This window comes from Triticum urartu, chromosome 1, assembly GCF_003073215.2.
Source record: "Triticum urartu cultivar G1812 chromosome 1, Tu2.1, whole genome shotgun sequence".
Classification (NCBI taxonomy): domain Eukaryota; kingdom Viridiplantae; phylum Streptophyta; class Magnoliopsida; order Poales; family Poaceae; genus Triticum; species Triticum urartu.
The window spans coordinates 508,028,066-508,048,598 of NC_053022.1; the positions used below are offsets into that span (position 1 = coordinate 508,028,066).

At 48.4% G+C, this 20,533-nt stretch overlaps 2 protein-coding genes and 2 non-coding genes across 6 annotated transcripts; all 4 read right to left on the reverse strand.

Annotated features, from left to right (window-relative positions):
* Nucleotides 1-3,696: 3,696 nt before the first annotated feature.
* TRNAD-GUC lies at nucleotides 3,697-3,768 on the reverse strand. The gene has a single exon. It is a non-coding gene; the product is annotated as a tRNA-Asp (tRNA).
* A 391-nt stretch (nucleotides 3,769-4,159) lies between these two features.
* Nucleotides 4,160-8,732, reverse strand: LOC125523411 (probable 1-acyl-sn-glycerol-3-phosphate acyltransferase 5). Of its 3 annotated transcripts, XM_048688464.1 has the most exons (5): nucleotides 8,582-8,732; nucleotides 6,423-7,131; nucleotides 5,982-6,112; nucleotides 4,592-4,838; nucleotides 4,160-4,510 (listed from the first exon to the last, which is right to left on the reverse strand). In XM_048688464.1, exons 2-5 carry the CDS (start codon nucleotides 7,052-7,054, stop codon nucleotides 4,399-4,401), a joined length of 1,122 nt encoding a protein of 373 aa, XP_048544421.1. In that variant the 5' UTR covers nucleotides 7,055-7,131; nucleotides 8,582-8,732; the 3' UTR covers nucleotides 4,160-4,398. The 3 variants fall into 3 exon arrangements, with proteins under 3 accessions (XP_048544421.1, XP_048544404.1, XP_048544412.1); XM_048688447.1 differs by having other exon boundaries at nucleotides 4,160-4,838; XM_048688455.1 differs by having other exon boundaries at nucleotides 4,160-4,838; nucleotides 6,423-7,152; nucleotides 8,582-8,720.
* A 4,313-nt stretch (nucleotides 8,733-13,045) lies between these two features.
* Nucleotides 13,046-15,207, reverse strand: LOC125523400 (cyclic nucleotide-gated ion channel 4-like). The gene is made up of 3 exons (XM_048688437.1): nucleotides 14,966-15,207; nucleotides 14,127-14,885; nucleotides 13,046-14,033 (listed from the first exon to the last, which is right to left on the reverse strand). The coding sequence occupies exons 1-3, from the start codon at nucleotides 15,152-15,154 to the stop codon at nucleotides 13,515-13,517; spliced, it is 1,467 nt and encodes a 488-aa protein (XP_048544394.1). The 5' UTR covers nucleotides 15,155-15,207; the 3' UTR covers nucleotides 13,046-13,514.
* TRNAD-GUC lies at nucleotides 13,131-13,202 on the reverse strand. Its single transcript has one exon. It is a non-coding gene; the product is annotated as a tRNA-Asp (tRNA).
* Nucleotides 15,208-20,533: the final 5,326 nt, after the last annotated feature.

Sequence of the window (20,533 nt, forward strand, 5' to 3'; positions counted from 1 at the left end):
AAGTACATTTGCACTCTTCACCTCTTTGCACTCAATAATTACTTGGCAATTGAGATCTCATTATGTAGGACTTGTGCAAGGATCACACCATAACTCAGGCAGATGCCTAGAATCACCAAAGAAGAGGTTATATCCAACCAACATCGCAGAAGAAGTGCACAATTTCTAAGTATATATCTTCAGTTTCAACTTTTTTTTAACCGACAATTTCAACTATATTAAGAGCATCTTCAGCCACGTACCACCAATTTGTCCCCTCAAACGCCCGCGGACGTGCCCGGTTAGTGACTGGGCGTGTCTGTTTTGAGCCCCTTTTTGTCCGTCTGCACGGCCACACTTCTTATTTTCTTCCTCATATGTCCAGTCACATGCATGTGATTGGTGGAGATGAAGAGAGAGAAATAAAAGAATGATTAAAGAAAGAGAAAAGGTGGTCCGGGTGGGGCTATATCCAACGTGGCGGACTGAACTGGCGCGCCCGGGCACGTCCACAAGCCCTCATATCCTCCCCATATTTGAGATGGATATGAGGGTTCGCGGACAGACCAGACGTATAGGGATGATATGGTGGGTCCGGTTGGATGACGTTTTCCTTCTCTCTCCTGTCCGGTCACTGACCGGGCGCGTCTGCGGGCGTATGAGAGATCGTTTGAGGCGCCCGACTGTAGATGCTCTAACTTCCTTCTCTTTACTTACATCATTGCAAACTTTAAACTATCACCTACCACCTTGTAGTCTTATACTAGATCAAACTAGTAAATGGCACGTGCCATGCACGTGTAGAGATAGTTATTAACACACATACATGTGGGTAATTTTAAGTAGTATCATACTCCCTTCGTCCCAAAATATAAGAACGTTTTTAACAGTAGTATAGTGTCAAAAACGTTCTTATATTCTGGGACAAAGGGAGTATTTCACAAAAGAAGTTAAGTAGTATCATGATTTGAACTAATTAATTATTAATTATAAAACTTGGCACGATTTACTAAATATATATGTGTAATACCGAATTTACACAATATAGAATACCATAAGAAAAAGGATACCAGGTTCGTCCTCAAATTTGTCTTAATAAAGTTTAAGTTTAACTTCAGTTCAAAACTGCGATACTTACTATGGCAGAGGAAATATTAGATTGAGCAATGGAGAGAGTATTGTTTGCAAGTTATTTATCGTTAGAAATAAAATAATAATTTAAACATTAATTCTGTCTGTTTTGCAGATCAGAGTTTTTTCACAGAATTATTGATAAAAACTAAGAAAACAAGGGTAACAAATATTTTTAAAATAAATTTATAAGAGAAAGTAAAAGCTATTTAAATGTACATATATTACATTTTCACCGTTTGCCACTTTTTTAATCTGTTTTAGCTTGTGCGCCTTTACCCAGGCTACACCATCACATGCTTTCTCTCTCTCTCTCTCTCTCTCTCTCGTCATGATGCGTACTTGCTAGTTGCTACTGCTAGTACTTCTCGTGCCACTCTACTCTACACCTGCATGCATCACCGGAGTCTGCTGGAAATGGAAATTTCTGGATAGTGGCTTGGCTACAAAGAACGCAAGGAGAGTCACATGCACATCCTAGAAAGTACTACTACATCTGAGAGTGGCAGACTGGCAGCAGAAATGGCCCAGCGAATCCCTGCAATGTAGGCCATTAGATTGACATATCCAGCCGTTCATATGCAGCCACGTATACCGGTAACACAAGCCATTTAATTTGAGCCGTCCGATTAGGAAGATCCAACGGTTCATATGACTTGCTACTCCTATACTATATAGGAGTATAGATAATATGTTGAAGTCAAGTGCTAAGGAAAAGTTAACACAGTCCCAACACCCAGGACTTGGAACATCGACCATGGATATCAGTACAAGAGCACAATTTCCAAAGCAAATTCATCAGTTACTATCAATGTGACTGCTAGCAACGCTAGTGCATCATCTCGTGTCTTAGAACCATAAAAAATGTCAAATAAATATAAGAACATGCCACATATATGCTTTGAAGGTTAAGTTGTTTTATATGTCTAATTATGGTGCTAGAAAATAAGTTAGTTTTGTTTTGAAGTGGTTAACAATTTGCTTTGAGACATTTGTTGTTCAATTTTGTATAAGACTTTATAAACTTGTTTTTGTTAATGTGATCTAATGCAAACTTCATGTTATCATGTTGTTGTGGGATTTAAGTTCATAATTATTGCTTCCATCTGATGTATTCCAAGTTTTCCATAGCTTCCATGTTCTCATTACAACGATCTGATGTGTTCCAAGTTTCTCACGTTATCATGTTGGTTCCAAATTTTATTACAATAATCTGATGTGTTCCAAGTCTTCCATAGCTTCCGAGAACTTGTTGTAAGAAAACTTTACAATAATTATTTCCTTACAATATGATTGGGGTAGAGAGTATGAAAAAATAAATATATTTTTTCCAAAAGATAGAATTTTCTTGTCATGTGTCGTGTCCTCATGCCCAACAACAAAAGGGTTTTTCATGGCAAACATAGACACATTGTTGAAGTAGGATCAACCTTTCTTGCTGGTACTTTTGTGCCTTTAAACTTTTGTGATGAAGCTCGCTTAACTGATGTCCATCTCATCAGTAGGTTGCCTAGTCATGGCGGCATCAATTATGAAACCCCTACGGGATCAAAACAATAACCATATCATTAAAATAATTCGGCGCTGCTACCCCCCAGCAGAAAATCACGCACGACACGGCACACATCCTCCTTTACCAAGGACCGGTGTCATTGATAGAAGAGCACCAATGGCATGTCCGTCCGAGCGCCTTTGTCAGCCCATATGAAACGAATGCTTCCTCAATCGCTTCATCAATCACGGCCGCCATGACTTTTCTCTCCATCCCATCAGTTACACAGTATGCATGCACTCAGCTTCAGCCGATCCTTTCGACGTGAACACGTGTTTGTAGAAATCGGCAACGATATCTCTCATTTCGTTGCCCACAATGAACCGAGACTCGTCCGGTTTAAGTAGTGCACGTACCATATTCTTACACTTAAAATGAAAAGCCATGTTCCGGAAATACCACGTATTTTGGTCTCCTCACTTTAGCCAATGACGATACATCACCTCTTATCTCTCATAGATTTCATGCAACCGACCCTCCAAATCCTGGACCTCCAGTGAGCACCCGGACACATCCGCTCGCTTTTAATTAGCTTCCTCGAGATCATGCTTCAGCGACTTTATTTGATGACGAATAAGCGAAATACCGTGCGACTCCAGTGCCGCATGCCGCGCGTGACGCTCGCCAGTTTCTCACATATCGCCACTAGCACATCTACTCTCGCACTTGCCTTGCTCCACGCCTCCGTGACCATCGTGTCAAACTGATAGTGCCGTAGCCACATTCTTTTGAACCTAAAATTTTTGCTTCCCGTCAAATGAAGTCGGATGAACAGCAAAATCAAAAAATTCTGGATTTTTTGTATTAAACTTTGACTAATGTTCTAGGATTGTTTTTTGTCAACCCTTCCAAAAATGTTGCAAACTAGGATGACATTGATTGCTTTACGTACACACAAGTATAAAAAGGAAGTAGGCCTCGATGTATATAGTCCAGTAATCGAGCATCATGTACAAGTATAAAAAGGAAGTAGGCCTCGATGTATATAGTCCAGTAATCGAGCATCATGTACAAGTAAAATTCAAAAATAAAAGCGCCGTTGCCGGGGATCGAACCCGGGTCACCCGCGTGACAGGCGGGAATACTTACCACTATACTACAACGACCTTGCTGTTATGAATAAGATTCATTATCTTCAGAACAATAAGTTATCTTCTTCCCACAAGACATTCAACCAATGTGTTTGCTCTGCTTGTTGTGCTTCCACCACCAGATTGCTCTCTCTATAGGCTGAAATCGTAGCTGCTGTTTGGAGCGGTCAGCTAGCAGTTTGAAAAGGGGATCAACTCCATTTGTTTTCAAAACTGATTCGCTCCTTCTAAAACAAGGGTAGGTAGAAAGCACTGATTGATGTTAACCGTTCGGCTGTCTGCTTAGCAACGGCGAAACTGAAAGAATTCCTCAAGCATAGCTTTGTTCATTGTGGTTTCAGTTTCGACAATATAAACTGTAATAGAGTGGCGCATTCTTTAGCAAAGATATGGCTGCTTTCAAGTATAGACGAAGATACGTGGCGACCAATTTTGGCTCCGCCCACTTTTGTAGTGCAGTCTTTGTATTTTGCTCCAAAAAAGAGTCAAGAGTGGAGTTAGAAGTTCTACCCCCAACTGTAGATGCCACTCACCATACACACATACAAAAGAATGACACCACAGGCTGCGTATACGCAGTAAACATGTTTCTACCGCATGCGGACACACATACACAGCTTCCAGCTCCAGCTTACAACACCAAGCTCAAGCTTTCTTGGCGTGGGCGCCGGCCTCCGGCAAACACACGATCTGAGGAGCGTGTATAGAGTACACCGTGGCAAACGTGAGGAAAGAGGCGCTGCACGCCGCGAAGACCCTGAACCACACGGACGAGAACAGGGTCAGGTAGATGAAGAAGGCCGTCATGCCGATCACCGCAACGAAATTCGCGACGCACTTGAGCGTGGACAGGTCTTCTTCGGTTCCTTCATTGGGGAAGTGGCCTTGTGCCAAAAAATCAGACAGGAGCTCGTCCTTCAGTCTGAACCTCTCCGTGAGCCAGCTGGATACTTCGTCCTCTGCTGTTGGTATGTCACAGACCTGGATGATCTTGGTGTGGACGTGGACCTCAGAGGGGTCGATGCCGTACACGTTGTCCATGAACGTCGGGAGCCGATGCTTGTATGCGATCGTGATGTCGTAAACTGCATTGATCAGAAAGCTGTAAGTCAGTGGGACTGTAAGAAGGAATACTGAAAGTAAATGTTGGAAAGCTGTTCATAGGCAACTACATTATGTAGGTATTTCAAGCAAGTCACACTGCCCAGAATTCATCAGGCTTATGTTTGAGCTCTGCCAGTACAAGACAATTGCACTGAGATTTTAGCAATATCAACAACAGTCAACCTTTTGGGATACCTAGAGCATTAGATGTACTTAAGCCTGGGAATAGTTTGGGCTCAAACTTAAGCTTTAGTTTGGTTTTCCTAGTGGGTTGTTTTGGATTGGTTTAAATGGTCTGGAGCCGTAATGTAATCTGGTCTGGTTTGGATTTCAACAATTATTGGACTGGATTGGATTGGTTTGGACACAGACCAAGCAGTCTCAAAATCGTTTCGATCTTGTACTCTAAATCGGCTATCAGAGTCTACGAACTGCATACAGACCAGCGTCTCTAAAAGAAAAGACATACGAGACCAGCGCTTCAACGGCGGATCGCCGGGTTGTCGTTGCTACTGGAGTTCCGGCCGCCGCGTTTCCCTCCCTCGGCCTCATGGTCTAGCGGCAGCGCACCCCCGCCCCCCACCCTCTCCTTCTCTTTGAACCACTTGGCGGAGGCGGCGACATTAAGCCCTGTCCTTCTCTTTGACCCATGCCTCTGTCCATTAGCTTCATACTAACAACGCAGCAGCTTGTCAACAGTTTCAAACTACGGATTTAATCCAAAAGCGTGGAACGGTTTGGATTGGTTTGGATGGGAAAGACACTTGGCTTGGTTCAGTCTAGATTCTGTACTTCAATATTTGGATTGGATTGGATTGGTTGTTGGAAGGAAAGTCGAGTGGTTTGGGCTGGTTTTAATTTGGATTTGAAACTATTCACAGGCTTAGACGTACTTGGGATGTTGTTTCAGAACTAATAAGACAGGATGGTCTAACTAATAATAATTTGAACAGACCAAAGCAGTCCAGCGTAAAGTGCTAATGTCTGATAAATGCAAAACCCTAACACTCAGAAAATGGCTGCCAGGATCCTAACATTCAGAAAATTCCTTACAAATGCTACAACAAAGAATTGAGGTGATAAACTCCAAAGGAGAGTTATGAAGGGCAGAGACAGATGGTTACCAGCATCCAAGTTACTCCTCAGCTCTTGCAGGCAGCAATTGAAACCCTTTATCTTGGGAAGGAGGACATTTTTCAGAATAGGCAAACCATGCTCTGCCGCATACTCTTGACTTTTGATGCATTTCTTCTCACTGAGACGTTAGCACAAATCAGCATCCACATTGAGAAAAAAGGAACCAAGTACAGGAAAATAGAAAATCTAGATGCAGAATGCTATTGTGCGAGTAAACGAGCAATTAATAAGTGCGTCCAATATCTAAATTCATTTTAGAGAATGCGAAATCTGGATCCTGGATTATTTGTCCAACCAAAAAATTAGATCGATGGAATGCTGAAAGGTGAACATTCAACAATATATTCAGCAGACCGGAATGTGTGCCCAAATAAAGCAGCTGATAAATAGAAACATTTAGTAATAAAATGTATGGGAACAGTTCTTACGTATAATCAGTGCCTTCTGGAAAAACTGCAAGCCAAAGGGGATCCTTGGGGTACTTCAGTTGAGAAAGCCTTCTTCGGATTAGTGGTTCGTCAACCTCCCAATTCCGCTCTACTGGAATAAACTCAATAATGTGAAATGCCCAGTTGAAAATAGGCAACTTCATCAAACTTTTCTTGAGGATGTACTTGATAGACTGCAAACGGCCTTTCCTCAATGCAAGATCCCACAGGTACATCCAATCTACCTCAGTTCTGTGGTTAGCAAACAGCAAGACACACTCTTTTGGGGGCACCTTTTCACCAGAGAAAACAAACCTTGTCCTGTTGATCTTCTCAAACAGAAAGGGAAACATGGCTAACCACATCCCAAACAGAAAGCACGTCCACTTTCTGCTGTAATGCACACTGAACAACCGTACGACGAAGGTTGTCACAGGGGCTAGGTAAACCATCATCATGCATGCTGTCACCGGCATAATCACCAAGCACAATACACCACGGCAGCGCCTCCATGCATTCAACGGACGGTGTCTTGGTCCATTGTTAAAACTTGAAAGACCGGGAGGGTCAACACTTTGCACTTGCTTTCCATTCACATGATTCCCCGGGGAACCAGCTGAACCGTTCATCATGCAGTACCAAAATGTCAACAGTTATTCTTTTCTGAAATTCACATTCCCAGCACCAAAGGAGCCATCTAGAATTTCACCTGCGATGGGAGAAATGAGATCTGCACAGTGTTAATTGAGATCAAGACATAAGCATGCTGAATTGATAATACAAATTAGCGGTTCGCATAATTTATGCAAAAAGTGCACCTATAATTTTGCTGCTCTATGGAAATGTATAATAAAAACTAAGGAAAAATAGCCAAAATAAGGGACTACTAAAGGCCTGACACATGCCTTATGCAGTAACGTTGGGTAATATGTCAGTCTATAAAGCATTAATCCAAGAGAAAGTTAACACAAAAAGATGGTCCCAACTAGCAGTAATTCGTAGATAAATTAGCATATCCAATTTGGAGTTAACAGTGATACCACACCTGACAACCCTAAACAAATGTCAGTATCTACGAGTCTAGAAGCCACAGGGAAACCAGAATGCATGTTTGTATGCCCCTGTAGGTGATGGCAAATGATAAGAAGTCCTTAAACTATGTGGGCAAATACATCCTGAAAGATCCAACCATAAATCTTACAGGCAGACCTAACTGATAGGTTGACACGGATGGTTTTCAGCATGTGAGCCATGAAACCTTGAACAGGGCATTCATGGCAACGATGGAACCCCTAACCAAACTGCACAACAGAGCTATCACGGCAAACATCTGCCTGCCTCTACAAGTCTAGAAGTTGCAGGGAAACCAGAATGCATGTTTGCATGCAGCTGTTTGTGACGGCAAATGATAAACTATGTTAGTAGTACACAAATCCTGAACCTGAAAGACCCGACCACAAAGCTTACACACAGACTTAACTGACAGGTTGATACAGGTGGAATTCAGCATGTCAGGGTCAAATCTTGAGCAGGGCATTCATGGCAACGACCGAATCCCTAACCAGACTGCAAAGCAGAAGTATCACAGGCCAGCGCACACTGTAAGCATAAACTGGAGCAGTCCTAGCAAGCACCGACAGAGAAAATCCGACGAAAATCGACCGGGCATGGAGCAGCATCAGAGACAGCCTGAACGCCGCTGGAGATTTCCCCACCTGTCGCCCTTGCCCTGGCACAAGGACGGCCTGGCGCTGATAAATGCTCGGGGCAGGGGCAGCAAACCGAACTCCACGAGCGATAAATGTGCGCTGGGTCCCCATGGTCAGATCCCGAATTCCCTATAGTGGCAACAAAGCCGCACCCGCACCCACACCCACCAAAAAACTGCATCTGCACGTAAAGGCCAGCAACCCAGCAATGATGGCCGGCCGCCGGGATCCAATCCTTCCCCCCGCCCGCTTCGAACGTCCCGGCAGTCCGGCACCAACCGCCATGGACGCCAATTCGGTGCGAAATGCTGCTGCCGAACCTCAACTATCCATCAGCGCAAGCGCACGGCAAGTGGGGCGGGAAGCTCGTGGTGCTTGGTGGAAGCGGAGGAGATCCGCGCGGATCTGCGGGGGTGGAAGAGGAGCGGCGAGGAGGGAGCTCGTACGTACCGGAGGGGGAGCCGGCGGGGCGGGAGGCTCGCGGTCGCTGCGGGCGGGCGGCCGGCGGCGAATTTGGAGTTGGACTGGGCGTGTTGGTGGGGTTTTGGCTGCGGGCGGGCGGGCGGGCGGGCGTGGAAAACTGGTGGAGGAAAGCGAGTGTTCCGGGGGGAGGGAGGGCGGATTGGGTATGGGTGTGGACTGTAGTCAGAGGTGGTGGATGGGCGGGCGTGGTGGGCCGCGTGCGCGAGTGCGAATCTGGAAGGATGATGATGGGGAGGGCGACGGTGGCGGGGGGGCGTGCCGAACCGATGCACGTGCAGCGCAGATGGAGTGTCTCCCGCAGAATTTCCTTTTTTTTCTTTTACAAAAATTCAGGTGGGGTGTTGTAAAATAAGTCCTTTTTAGTTTAAGTGGGTTGGATGAGCCTTCTGTCTTTGTTGTGAAAAGTAAGTAAGCTCGTTTATTTCAACATAGCTGGCCATGATGGCCAAAAACATTCACAGATAATCTCATGAGACTAATTGGGTGTTGCTTACAGATTTGGTCAACCATAAACAAGTTTGACTTCGGACAAACTCAAAACTTCGATTATTTTGAAACTGAGGTAGTGCGTTGTAAAGTCGGGTGACGGGTACAACATTTGGACACGATGCTCCATTACAAAAACAAGCGTAATGTCAAAACGCATCTTATATTATGTGACCGAGTTGAGAACTACTTCTTTTTACTTGTGTGTACTGCAATGCACTCATGCATCATCACCGCAGAAGAATGCTCTAGGCTTCAGCCCTGACTTCTTCATCCTGAGCCGACGGCCTGCGCCTGCAGATGGGGCACTTCTCGCTCTCCTTGAGCGTCCCCTCAAGGCACGCGCCATGGAAGACGTGGGGCGAGGAGCACCCGGGCCACGCGGCGGCGTCGCTCTCCAGCGGCTCCAAGCAGACGGGGCACTTCTGCGCGGCGCCCTCCTCCGTGACGATCTTCCTCCGCTTCGTCGGCCGCTCGCAGTCGATGGCGGCGGCTTCATCTTCGTCCGCGCACTGCACGTGCACCGGCTCTGGCAGGCGCAGCTCCATGTCAACGTCGTACCCGGGCCATGGCTCCGCTTATATGCCCCGTAGCGCGTGATGGGGCTGAATCTCTCAACCCCTCTTCTTCTTCCTCTAGCTGCTGTCTCTCACAACTCAAAGAAGAAACACAGGAACACAAGAAGTTTGGTGAGCTGCTGTTCACACAACCGAAGCTCTTTTTCTTCTCTCTATTCACTTGTGTTCAAATAAACATGCTCTACCACACTTAAGTACCACGCACGCACGCACGCACAGCCTGGGCACACTTGCCCACTAACACCACCAACAAACTAGCGCATGCACGCACTAACCCAGGCCACTAACACACACATGCAGCTAACAAGAATTGACCACATCTACTACTACGGACCTCTTCTTAAGGCCTCAACAAACTCCTATCCATCAGCTCCAACTTGTGCAGGTCGTTCCCTTCAGAACTTCATGCATCACCGTCTCACACGGCAAGCTAGCTTCACGCCACAGCTTGGACTTTCTCCATGCATGCTCTTAGAACTGAAACATCCTACTCGTACGCATCGCACGTACCTCCGCACAGACAAACTACTACATACTCTAGCTACATGCAGAAAGAAAGCAAACTAAAATGCGGATACAATCAAGATTAAACCTAACATTCTCCTCCTTAATCTTGATTCTTCACTCGTGACGTAGCATTCAGAGAAGAGCCGGCTCGTCCTCGACGCCGAGTAGTGCCTTCTCCTTGTTGTCCTTCTTCTTCTCCGGACACTCCCAAGCAAAATGCCCAAAGTCATCACAGTTATAGCACTGTACCTCGCTCTTGTCTCTGCGCCCTCCACCACGGCCATGTCCGCGGCCACGGCCACGGCCACCACGGCCGCGTCCTCGCGATGAGTCATGCCCTCTCACCATGAGGAGCTGCTCTTCTTCACGTGCCGTCTCCCGCCCCTTGACGAGCTCCTCGTGCGCCTTGAGTGAACCAATGGCCTCCTCCATGGCCATCTTGTTGGTGTCGCCGAACAATGCAATCGATGACGCGACGTGGATGAATTTGTTGGAGACGGCTCGGAGCAGCTTCTTCACGACGTACTTCTCCTCCATCGCATCACCAAGCTCACGGATGCGCCCCACGAGCGTCGTGAACCTCGCCGCGAAATCATCCACGAACTCCGCATCACCCATCTTGAGGCCATCAAATTCCGAGCGCAAGGATTGAACCCTCGCCTCTCGGACGCGCTCGACGCCCACATGCATGGAGCGTAGCGCCGCCCACAACTCGGCTGCGGTCTCCTTCTCCGCAACTCGCAGCAGCGTCGAGTCGTCGATGGACTGGGAGATGATCGTCATGGCCATCTCCTCCTTGCCCTTGTCGACCTCCGATGATGCCTCGCGATCAACGGCACCCCACGCGCCGTTGGCGCGCAAGAGGTACTTCATCCTCATCGCCCATGCCGCGTAGTTCGTCCTCGTGAGCAGCGGGAATGGGAGCTTCCCCGCCGCCGTTGTCGCCGCTGTCGCGGCAGCCGCCGTCGCCGCCGAGTCGCTCGGCACCAACGCTCCACTCGCTGAAGAGTCACGCGGCATCGCCTTCGTCATCACCTAGCTCTGATACCAAATGATGGGGCTGAATCTCTCAACCCCTCTTCTTCTTCCTCTAGCTGCTGTCTCTCACAACTCAAGGAAGAAACACAGGAACACAAGAAGTTTGGTGAGCTGCTGTTTCACACAACCGAAGCTCTTTTTCTTCTCTCTATTCACTTGTATTGAAATAAACATGCTCTACCACACTTAAGTACCACGCACGCACGCACGCACAGCCTGGGCACACTTGCCCACTAACACCACCAACAAACTAGCGCATGCACGCACTAACCCAGGCCACTAACACACACATGCAGCTAACAAGAATTGACCACATCTACTACTACGGACCTCTTCTCAAGGCCTCAACAGACTCCTATCCATCAGCTCCAACTTGTCCAGGTCGTTCCCTTCAGAACTTCATGCATCACCGTCTCACACGGCAAGCTAGCTTCACGCCACAGCTTGGACTTTCTCCATGCATGCTCTCAGAACTGAAACATCCTACTCGTACGCATCGCACGTACCTCCGCACAGACAAACTACTACATACTCTAGCTACATGCAGAAAGAAAGCAAACTAAAATGCGGATACAATCAAGATTAAACCTAACAGCGCGTCCGTCACCGCATACATGCACCAATACCTGTAGTCCTCGAGCCGGAGGATACCGACGTCAGCTATCACCTCGAGACGCGTGGTCCCCGGCGGGATGCCCACGGCCATGTTCGTGACCAGCTCGGACCAGAGTTCCTGGAGCTTGTTGTTGTGGCGGGCGGGGGATATCAGCGACGCCAGAGACGACCAAGCCCACTGGAGCGAGCCCGCCACGTCACCGGCCGGCGGGACGACGAAACGGAGATAGTGCAGCATCGTTTTCTTGGACACCTCCACGCCGTCGAGGTCGGGTGCCGCCTCAAACTCGGTGTAGCGGTAGAGCACCAAGATCTCCTTGTCCTTGCCTCCTCCTTGTTCTTGGCTGGCGGCCGGGCGATCAGCCGGGGGCGGCACCACGACGGCGACGCCCAAGAAGCCGGCCGTGTTCCCCGAGAAGGCAAACTGTAGTGTTGGCTCAAGGGACCGGCCGTCGGGCACGTACTGCCCCCGCAGTAGCGGCGGGCCGGCCCAGACGCCGCTCGCCGCGGCTGCTACGCGCGAGTCAATCTTGATCGGCACCTCGACCTCGTCGTCACTCATCCTCGTCATAGCTGTCATCGCTGTCGTAAGACTCCTCGTCCTCCTCGCCGTCATCGGCCTGATCTCCGCCCCCAAGAACCGGCTCTTCTTCCTCCTTGTCTCCCGCCAAAGCCGGGGGCGACGGGAGCGCGAGAACGCAGCTTTGAGGCCGGACAGTCGTGTCGGTGGAGTCGCCGGGCTGCTTCATTGTCAACGAAACCATCTCGTCCATCGATCGATCAACGCCGTCGTCAACCATGGCCGGGTTTCTCGATCGGCCGATTGACAGCAGCGTGACGGAGCTTGTAGGTGGAGGTGGAGGTGGAGTTTGTTCTCGCCGGAGCAAGATGAGAATAGAACGTGTTGGCTTCGAACTAGGCCATGTTGCGCCGCCTTTTATCGACTCTGTCCAATCCGAAACCGGCTCTAAGCAGTAGAATCAAAAAAAAAAGTTCGCATTCGTTTCAAAATAGGATAGAAACACATTCTCAAAAAAAGAGGAAAGAAATGCTTGTTGGAAAGCAATTGGAAAGAAACGCCTATTTTTCCTTTCAAAAAAAGAAAGAAACAATTGGGGGAGATTTAAAACTGCACGAATTTGGAAAGAATGAAAAATCGCCTATTTTTGCTTTCAAAAAAAAAGAAACAAAGGGGAAAATCTAAAAATGGACGAAATAGGAAGTAGGCCTCGATGTACAAACCCTAGTCCAGTAATCGAGCATCATGTACAAGTAAAATTCAAAAAAAAATACGCCGTTGCCGGGGATCGAACCCGGGTCACCCGCGTGACAGGCGGGAATACTTACCACTATACTACAACGACTCCGATGCTGCAATGTTTACTGCATAGGTATTAACATGTGATAGGATATTTGCTTCATAAACTAGTCTATAAGAACACTTTCGACGTATGTACGGTAAGATTCACAATTCGTATCGCCATATTCTGCAAACACACACAATATCCACCGCTTTTCGTTCATTCCATTCGGGACTCGTAGCTGAAGCTCACTTCTCCTCTTCTCTGTACAAACAAAGCCAGTTCCGAGCAGCAGCCAGCAGGCAGAGCATCCGCGTCCTGTGCTAGAACCAACCTCTGCTCTGACTCACGACGGCGGGAATGCTAATGCCAGAGCTAGAAGGAGAAGTCGTCGTCCTGGTTGGGCTTGGGCGAGGCGAGGATGGCGGTGTAGAGCCGGAGCTTCTCCTCGCCGAGCGAGGAGCAGCGCGACAGCGGGCGGCGCGGGCGGATGAAGGAGAGCGACTCGAGCGTCTTGCGGTGCTTGTAGCGGCGCCACGCCAGCTGCACGGCGACGGCGGCCCAGGTGCGCCACCCCGGCGAGTAGTAGCGCGCGCTCCGCCGCACCCGCTCGTTGGTGAAGGTGTAGCGGAAGTGCTGCGTCACGTACTTGACGTCCGCCGCCTCCAGCCCGAACACCTCCGTGCTCTCCAGCGTCACCAGCGTCGCCGACGACGCCGGCAGCCGCCCCACGAACGGCCGCCGCAGGCACCACGACAGCAGCTCGTCCCCCGTGAAGTTGCCCGGCCCCAGCATGCAGCAGCTCGTCGCCCCGTTCCGCAGCTCCTGCCTGCACTCCAGGTGCCCCCGCACGATGAACACCATCCGCTGCACCGGGTCTCCCTCCCGCACGATCTGCATGCATGCATCCAAACACCAAAAATTAACACCAACACCATCACATCATAGCCATTGATTGATTTGTCGGAGCTCTGATGAACTACTTACGGTCTCGCCCTTGGGGTAGATGAGGGAGCGGACGCGGTCGCACATGTTCTCGAGGACGAGGTCGTCCATGTGCTGGAAGAGGGGCACCTGGCGGACGAGGTCGAGGCAGAGGTGGTACTTGATGTCGCGGCGGAGGGCTTCGGGGAGGTCGCGCACGATCTGGCACTCGTCCACGCCGCGGGTGGCCGCCCACCGCTGCCGCTCGAACTGCCGCACTCGGTGCCGGTAGCTCTGCGGCAGCTCCTTGCGCTTCATCCACCACTCCAGGCTCCGCAGCCGCGTGTGCATGGCCTGCTTCTTGGACGTGGTGGCGTTCAGGAACACCTTGATGTTGCCGATGAGCATGGTGACCAGGATGAGCCCCCCCGTGATGGTCACGATGTTGAACACGATCTCCAGCCACTCCGTCGTGCTCTCCAGGTTCCCGAACGTGCTCAGCGTCATGAGGCCCCAGAAGATGGGCAGCAGCATCTTCTCCAGCCGGCTCGTGTTGGCCACCAGCATCACGGTCCACTTGTAGGCGCCGAACTGGTACTTGTCGCCGCTGACGAGGCACATGCTCCTGGCCGTGGCGTCCGTGGCCCAGGCGAGCCTGTCGCCGGCGACGGACGCCGCGGTGCCGGCGCCGCCGTAGTAGAGAGGGCTGGGGCACGCCAGCGGCCCCGACGCGCACCCCGGCGGCCCGGAGATGGAGCACTGCTCCTTGAGGCACTTGGTGGCCCTCTGCACCCCGAGCAGGTACCAGCACGCGCCCACCGCCTGCACGTAAACGCAATGCACATTAGCAACTTGATGATCATCCGTGCATGCGGATGGACATGGTGACGGAGAGGACTGACGTGGGCGGCGACAAAGTAGGCCATGAGGTTGAGCACGATGCCCCACCAGATGGTGCCGAAGATGTGGCCGGACTTGTCCTGCGTCCGCCGGAGGAAGGAGACGGAGTGGTAGATCTTGGGCAGGTACTCCAGCAGGAACGCCACCAGCAGCACCGTCATCACCGCCGTCGTCGACCCCGCGCGGATCATCGCCGGCGCCGCCACCCAGACCACCACCTGCAAAATGAAACTCAGTTACGCGCGCGAAACATTGATCATGCGTCTTTTTTTTTCAAATAAACATGGATCATGCACCGTCCATTTCGCTACAGCAACCGAATTAAAGCACAGTCTTGTTAAATCTCAGTCGGTACTATATTCTTTTTGATTTTACATTAAGATCCATGCAAAAAAATAATTTTCTTTTGCATATTATGTCACTTGGTGCGATCTATGTCTATGATGTCTCTTACCAATTTACCGCTATCTTTTTGGGGCTATGCTTTAGAGACTGCCGCATTCACTTTAAATAGGGCTCCATCGAAATCCGTTGAGACGACACCGTATGAATTATGGTTTGGGAAGAAACCTAAGCTGTCGTTTCTAAAAGTTTGGGGATGCGATGCTTATGTCAAGAAACTTCAACCTGAAAAGCTCGAACCCAAGTCGGAAAAATGCGTCTTCATAGGATACCCTAAAGAAACTATTGGGTATACCTTCTACCTCAGATTCGAAGGCAAGATCTTTGTTGCCAAGAACGGATCCTTTCTAGAGAAGGAGTTTCTCTCGAAAGAAGTAAGTGGGAGGAAAGTAGAACTTGATGAAGTATTACCTCTTGAACCGGAAAATGGCGCAGCTCAAGAAAATGTTCCTGAGGTGCCTGCACCAACTAGAGAGGAAGTTAATGATGATGATCAAGATACTTCTGATCAAGCTCCTACTGAAATTCGAAGGTCCACAAGGACACGTTCCGCACCAGAGTGGTACGGCAACCCTGTCTTGGAAATCATGTTGTTAGACAACGGTGAACCTTCGAACTATGAAGAAGCGATGGCGGGCCCGGATTCCGACAAATGGCTGGAAGCCATGAAATCCGAGATAGGATCCATGTATGAAAACGAAGTATGGACTTTGACTGACTTGCCCGTAGAGCGGCGAGCCATAGAAAATAAATGGATCTTTAAGAAGAAGACAGACGCGGATGGTAATGTGACCATCTATAAAGCTCGGCTTGTCGCTAAGGGTTATCGACAAGTTCAAGGGGTTGACTACGATGAGACTTTCTCACCAGTAGCGAAGCTAAAGTCCGTCCGAATCATGTTAGCAATTGCCGCATTCTATGATTATGAAATATGGCAAATGGACGTCAAAACGGCATTCCTTAATGATTTCCTTAAGGAAGAATTGTATATGATGCAGCCGGAAGGTTTTGTCGATCCTAAGAATGCTGACAAGGTGTGCAAGCTCCAACGCTCGATTTATGGGCTGGTGCAAGCATCTCGGAGTTGGAATATTCGCTTTGATGAGATGATCAAAGTGTTTGGGTTTACGCACACTTATGGAGAAGCCTGTGTTTACAAGAAAGTGAGTGGGAGCTCTGTAGCATTTCTCATATTATATGTAGATGACATACTTTTGATGGGAAATGATATAGAACTCTTGGACAACATTAAGGCCTACTTGAATAAGAGTTTTTCAATGAAGGACCTTGGAGAAGCTGCATATATATTAGGCATCAAGATCTATACAGATAGATCAAGACACCTCATAGGTCTTTCACAAAAGCACATACCTTGATAAGATATTGAAGAAATTCAATATGGATCAGTCTAAGAAGGGGTTCTTGTCTGTGTTACAAGGTGTGAAATTGAGCTCGGCTCAATGTCCGACCACGGCAGAAGATATAGAAGAGATGAGTGTCATTCCCTATGCCTCAGCCATAAGTTCTATTATGTATGTCATGCTGTGTACCAGACCTGATGTAAACCTTGCCGTAAGTTTGGTAGGAAGGTACCAAAGTAATCCCGGCATGGAACACTGGATAGCGGTCAAGAATATCCTGAAGTACCTGAAAAGGACTAAGGAAATGTTTCTCGTTTATGGAGGTGACGAAGAGCTCGTCGTAAAAGGTTACGTCGACGCTAGCTTCGACACAGATCTGGATGACTCTAAGTCACAAACCGGATACGTGTATATTTTGAATGGTGGGGCAGTAAGCTGGTGCGGTTGCAAGCAGAGCGTCGTGGCGGGATCTACATGTGAAGCGGAGTACATGGCAGCCTCGGAGGCAGCACATGAAGCAATATGGGTGAAGGAGTTCGACCTAGGAGTCATACCTAATGCGTCGGGGCCAATCAAACTCTTTTGTGACAACACTGGAGCTATTGCACTTGCCAAGGAGCCCAGGTTTCACAAGAAGACAAGGCACATCAAGCGTCGCTTCAACTCCATTCGTGAAAATGTTCAAGATGGAGGCATAGATATTTGTAAAGTACATACGGACTTGAATGTAGCGGATCCGTTGACTAAACCCCTCCCTAGAGCAAAACATGATCAACACCAGAATTCCATGGGTGTTCGATTCATCACAATGTAACTAGATTATTGACTCTAGTGCAAGTGGGAGACTGTTGGAAATATGCCCTAGAGGCAATAATAAAAGGATTATTATTATATTTCCTTGTTCATGATAATTGTCTTTTATTCATGCTATAATTGTGTTATCCGGAAATCGTAATACATGTGTGAATACTTAGACACCAACATGTCGCTAGTAAGCCTCTAGTTGACTAGCTCGTTGATTAACAGATAGTCATGGTTTCCTGACTATGGACATTGGATGTCATTGATAACGAGATCACATCATTAGGAGAATGATGTGATGGACAAGACCCAATCCTAAACATAGCACAAGATCGTATAGTTCGTTTGCTAGAGTTTTCCAATGTCAAGTATCCTTTCCTTAGACCATGAGATCGTGTAACTCCCGGATACCGTAGGAGTGCTTTGGGTGTACCAAACGTCACAACGTAACTGGGTGACTATAAAGGTATACTACGGGTATCTCCGAAAGTGTTTGTTGGGTTGACACGGATCAAGACTGGGATTTGTCACTCCGTATGACGGAGAGGTATCACTGGGCCCACTCGGTAATGCATCATCATAATGGGCTCAAAGTTACCAAGTGTCTGGTCACGGGATCATGCATTACGGTACGAGTAAAGTGACTTGCCGATAACGAGATTGAACGAGGTATTGGGATACCGACGATCGAATCTCGGGCAAGTAACATACCGATTGACGAAGGGAATTGTATACGGGGTTGCTTGAATCCTCAACATCGTGGTTTATCCGATGAGATCATTGAGGAGCATGTGGGAGCCAACATGGGTATCCAGATCCCGCTGTTGGTTATTGACCGGAGAGCGATCTCAGTCATGTCTACATGTCTCCTGAACCCGTAGGGTCTACACACTTAAGGTTCGGTGATGCTAGGGTTGTAGGGATATGTATATGCAGTAACCCGAATGTTGTTCGGAGTCCCGGATGAGATCCCGGACGTCACGAGGAGTTCCAGAATGGTCCGGAGGTAAAGAATTATATATGGGAAGTCTTGTTTTGGTCGCCGGAAAAGTTTCGCGCATTATCGGTATTGTACCGGGAGTGCCGAAAGGGGTCCAGGGGTCCACCAAGGGGGTCCACCAAGGGGGTCCACCTGCCCTGAGGGGGCCACATAGGCTGTAGGGGTGTGTGCCTTGGCCTATATGGGCCAAGGGCACCAGCCCCAAGAGGCCCATGCGTCAAGAGATAAGGGAAAGGAAGAGTCCTAAAGGGGGAAGGCACCTCCTAGGTGCCTTGGGGAGGGGGACTCGTCCCTGGCCGCACCTTCCTTGGGGAAGGGCCGACTGCGCCCCCCTCTCCTTGACCCTATATATAGTGGGGGGAAGGGAGGGCAGCCACACCTAAGCCTGGGCGCCTCCCTCTCCCTCTCCAACACCTCCTCCTCCTCCATAGAGCTTGGCGAAGCCCTGCCGGAGTACTGCAGCTCCACCACCACCACGCCGTCGTGCTGCTGTTGGAGCCATCTTCCTCAACCTCTCCTTCCCCCTTGCTGGATCAAGAAGGAGGAGACGTTACGCTGACCGTACGTGTGTTGAACGCGGAGGTGCCGTCCGTTCGGCGCTAGGATCTCCGGTGATTTGGATCACGTCGAGTACGCCTTCCTCATCCTCGTTCTTTGAACGCTTCCGCGCGCGATCTACAAAGGTATGTAGATGCAATCCGATCACTCGTTGCTAGATGAACTCCTAGATGGATCTTGGTGAAACCGTAGGAAATTTTTTGTTTTCTGCAACGTTCCCCAACAACCTCTTCACCCAAGCTTGATGTAGCTTCATCGTTGGCATGTAACTTTGCGGATCTCCAAAGTAACTTACCAAGAGATGAAGCCATTGCCATTGAACGAATTTGGCCGAGGCAGCACCTCGAACACACCATCGAACTTCAGATCTGACATCTCCACATGACTAAGATGCCGAAGGAGGAAACAAATACCTGCCAGCCACCAACTATGAACCCAGCACATGGTCCATCTTCCAGATGCCGTTGATGCGGACCACTATCTGCAACCGTTCATCGACTACCTCCCAAGCTCCACGCTGGCATTGGAGCAGATGTCATCGCAACAACGGAGCACGAGTATACAAGTCCGCCATAGGGATGCCGCCACCGCCGCCACGAATCCTGGCTTGAATAGGCTAGTTCCTAAATCCACCGCCAATCATAGAGTTGGTCGTTTTGTTGTGGAAGGATTTGGGCATCTTTATTCAGTTCAACCATCATCGCCACCTAAGTCAAGACGTCGAACGATCCAAAATATAACCTATTAGGGTCCTAAAACCTAAGGGCTCCTTTGATTCAAAGGAATTGTATAGGATTTTTGAAGGATTTGAACCCTTAGGAATTTTTCCCGTGATGCTCATTTGATTCGTAGGATTGGCATTCTTAGGAATTTTTCCATAGGATCCATTTAGGGCCTCTTTGATTCGTAGGATTCCCAAAACACGGAATAAGAAAAATATAGGATTAGAGTGGAATGTCGTCTTGAATCCTACAGGATTGTACGAGTGTTTGATTGTGCATAGAGAAAACGCAGAATTCTAACCGACCCTATTGTCGAGAGGTTAAATTTAGTTGAAAGAGAAAACGAGTATTTGAAAGAAAAATTGAAAATAATTGAGGGGGAGAAGATGGAATTGGAGTTGCATGTTGCCGATGTCGTCGATGATCACAAGATCAAGATGGAGAAAATGCGCTTGAAGATTAGAAAGATTAGAAAATATGCCATTGATAGTGAGGCTTGATATCATTATGTTGTTGGATCAATTGTTACCTTAGTTGCGATCTTGATCGCATTTGTTGTTGCATTTAAATGCTTTAGTTAGAGAGTTATTTATATGTTTGTTTTATGAGAATAAGTGTTGTATGAACTTTTTGTATGAACTTGTATTAATTTGGTCTATTCGGTGCTGTGTAATGAAGATGAGCCGACAATGGATGTACGATGACCGATGCTCTCCCCAGTTCATT

Coding starts and splice junctions, on each gene's coding strand:
- LOC125523411 (XM_048688447.1), bottom strand. CDS start 7,054: ATGATGAACGGTTCAGCTGGTTCCCCGGGGAATCATGTGAATGGAAAG. Junction 6,113..6,422: donor CCAGAAGGCACTGATTATAC/GTAAGAACTGTT, acceptor CTAACGTCTCAG/TGAGAAGAAATGCATCAAAA. Junction 4,839..5,981: donor GAGGAGTAACTTGGATGCTG/GTAACCATCTGT, acceptor TGATCAATGCAG/TTTACGACATCACGATCGCA.
- LOC125523400 (XM_048688437.1), bottom strand. CDS start 15,154: ATGATCCGCGCGGGGTCGACGACGGCGGTGATGACGGTGCTGCTGGTG. Junction 14,886..14,965: donor CCTACTTTGTCGCCGCCCAC/GTCAGTCCTCTC, acceptor GTTTACGTGCAG/GCGGTGGGCGCGTGCTGGTA. Junction 14,034..14,126: donor TCTACCCCAAGGGCGAGACC/GTAAGTAGTTCA, acceptor GCATGCATGCAG/ATCGTGCGGGAGGGAGACCC.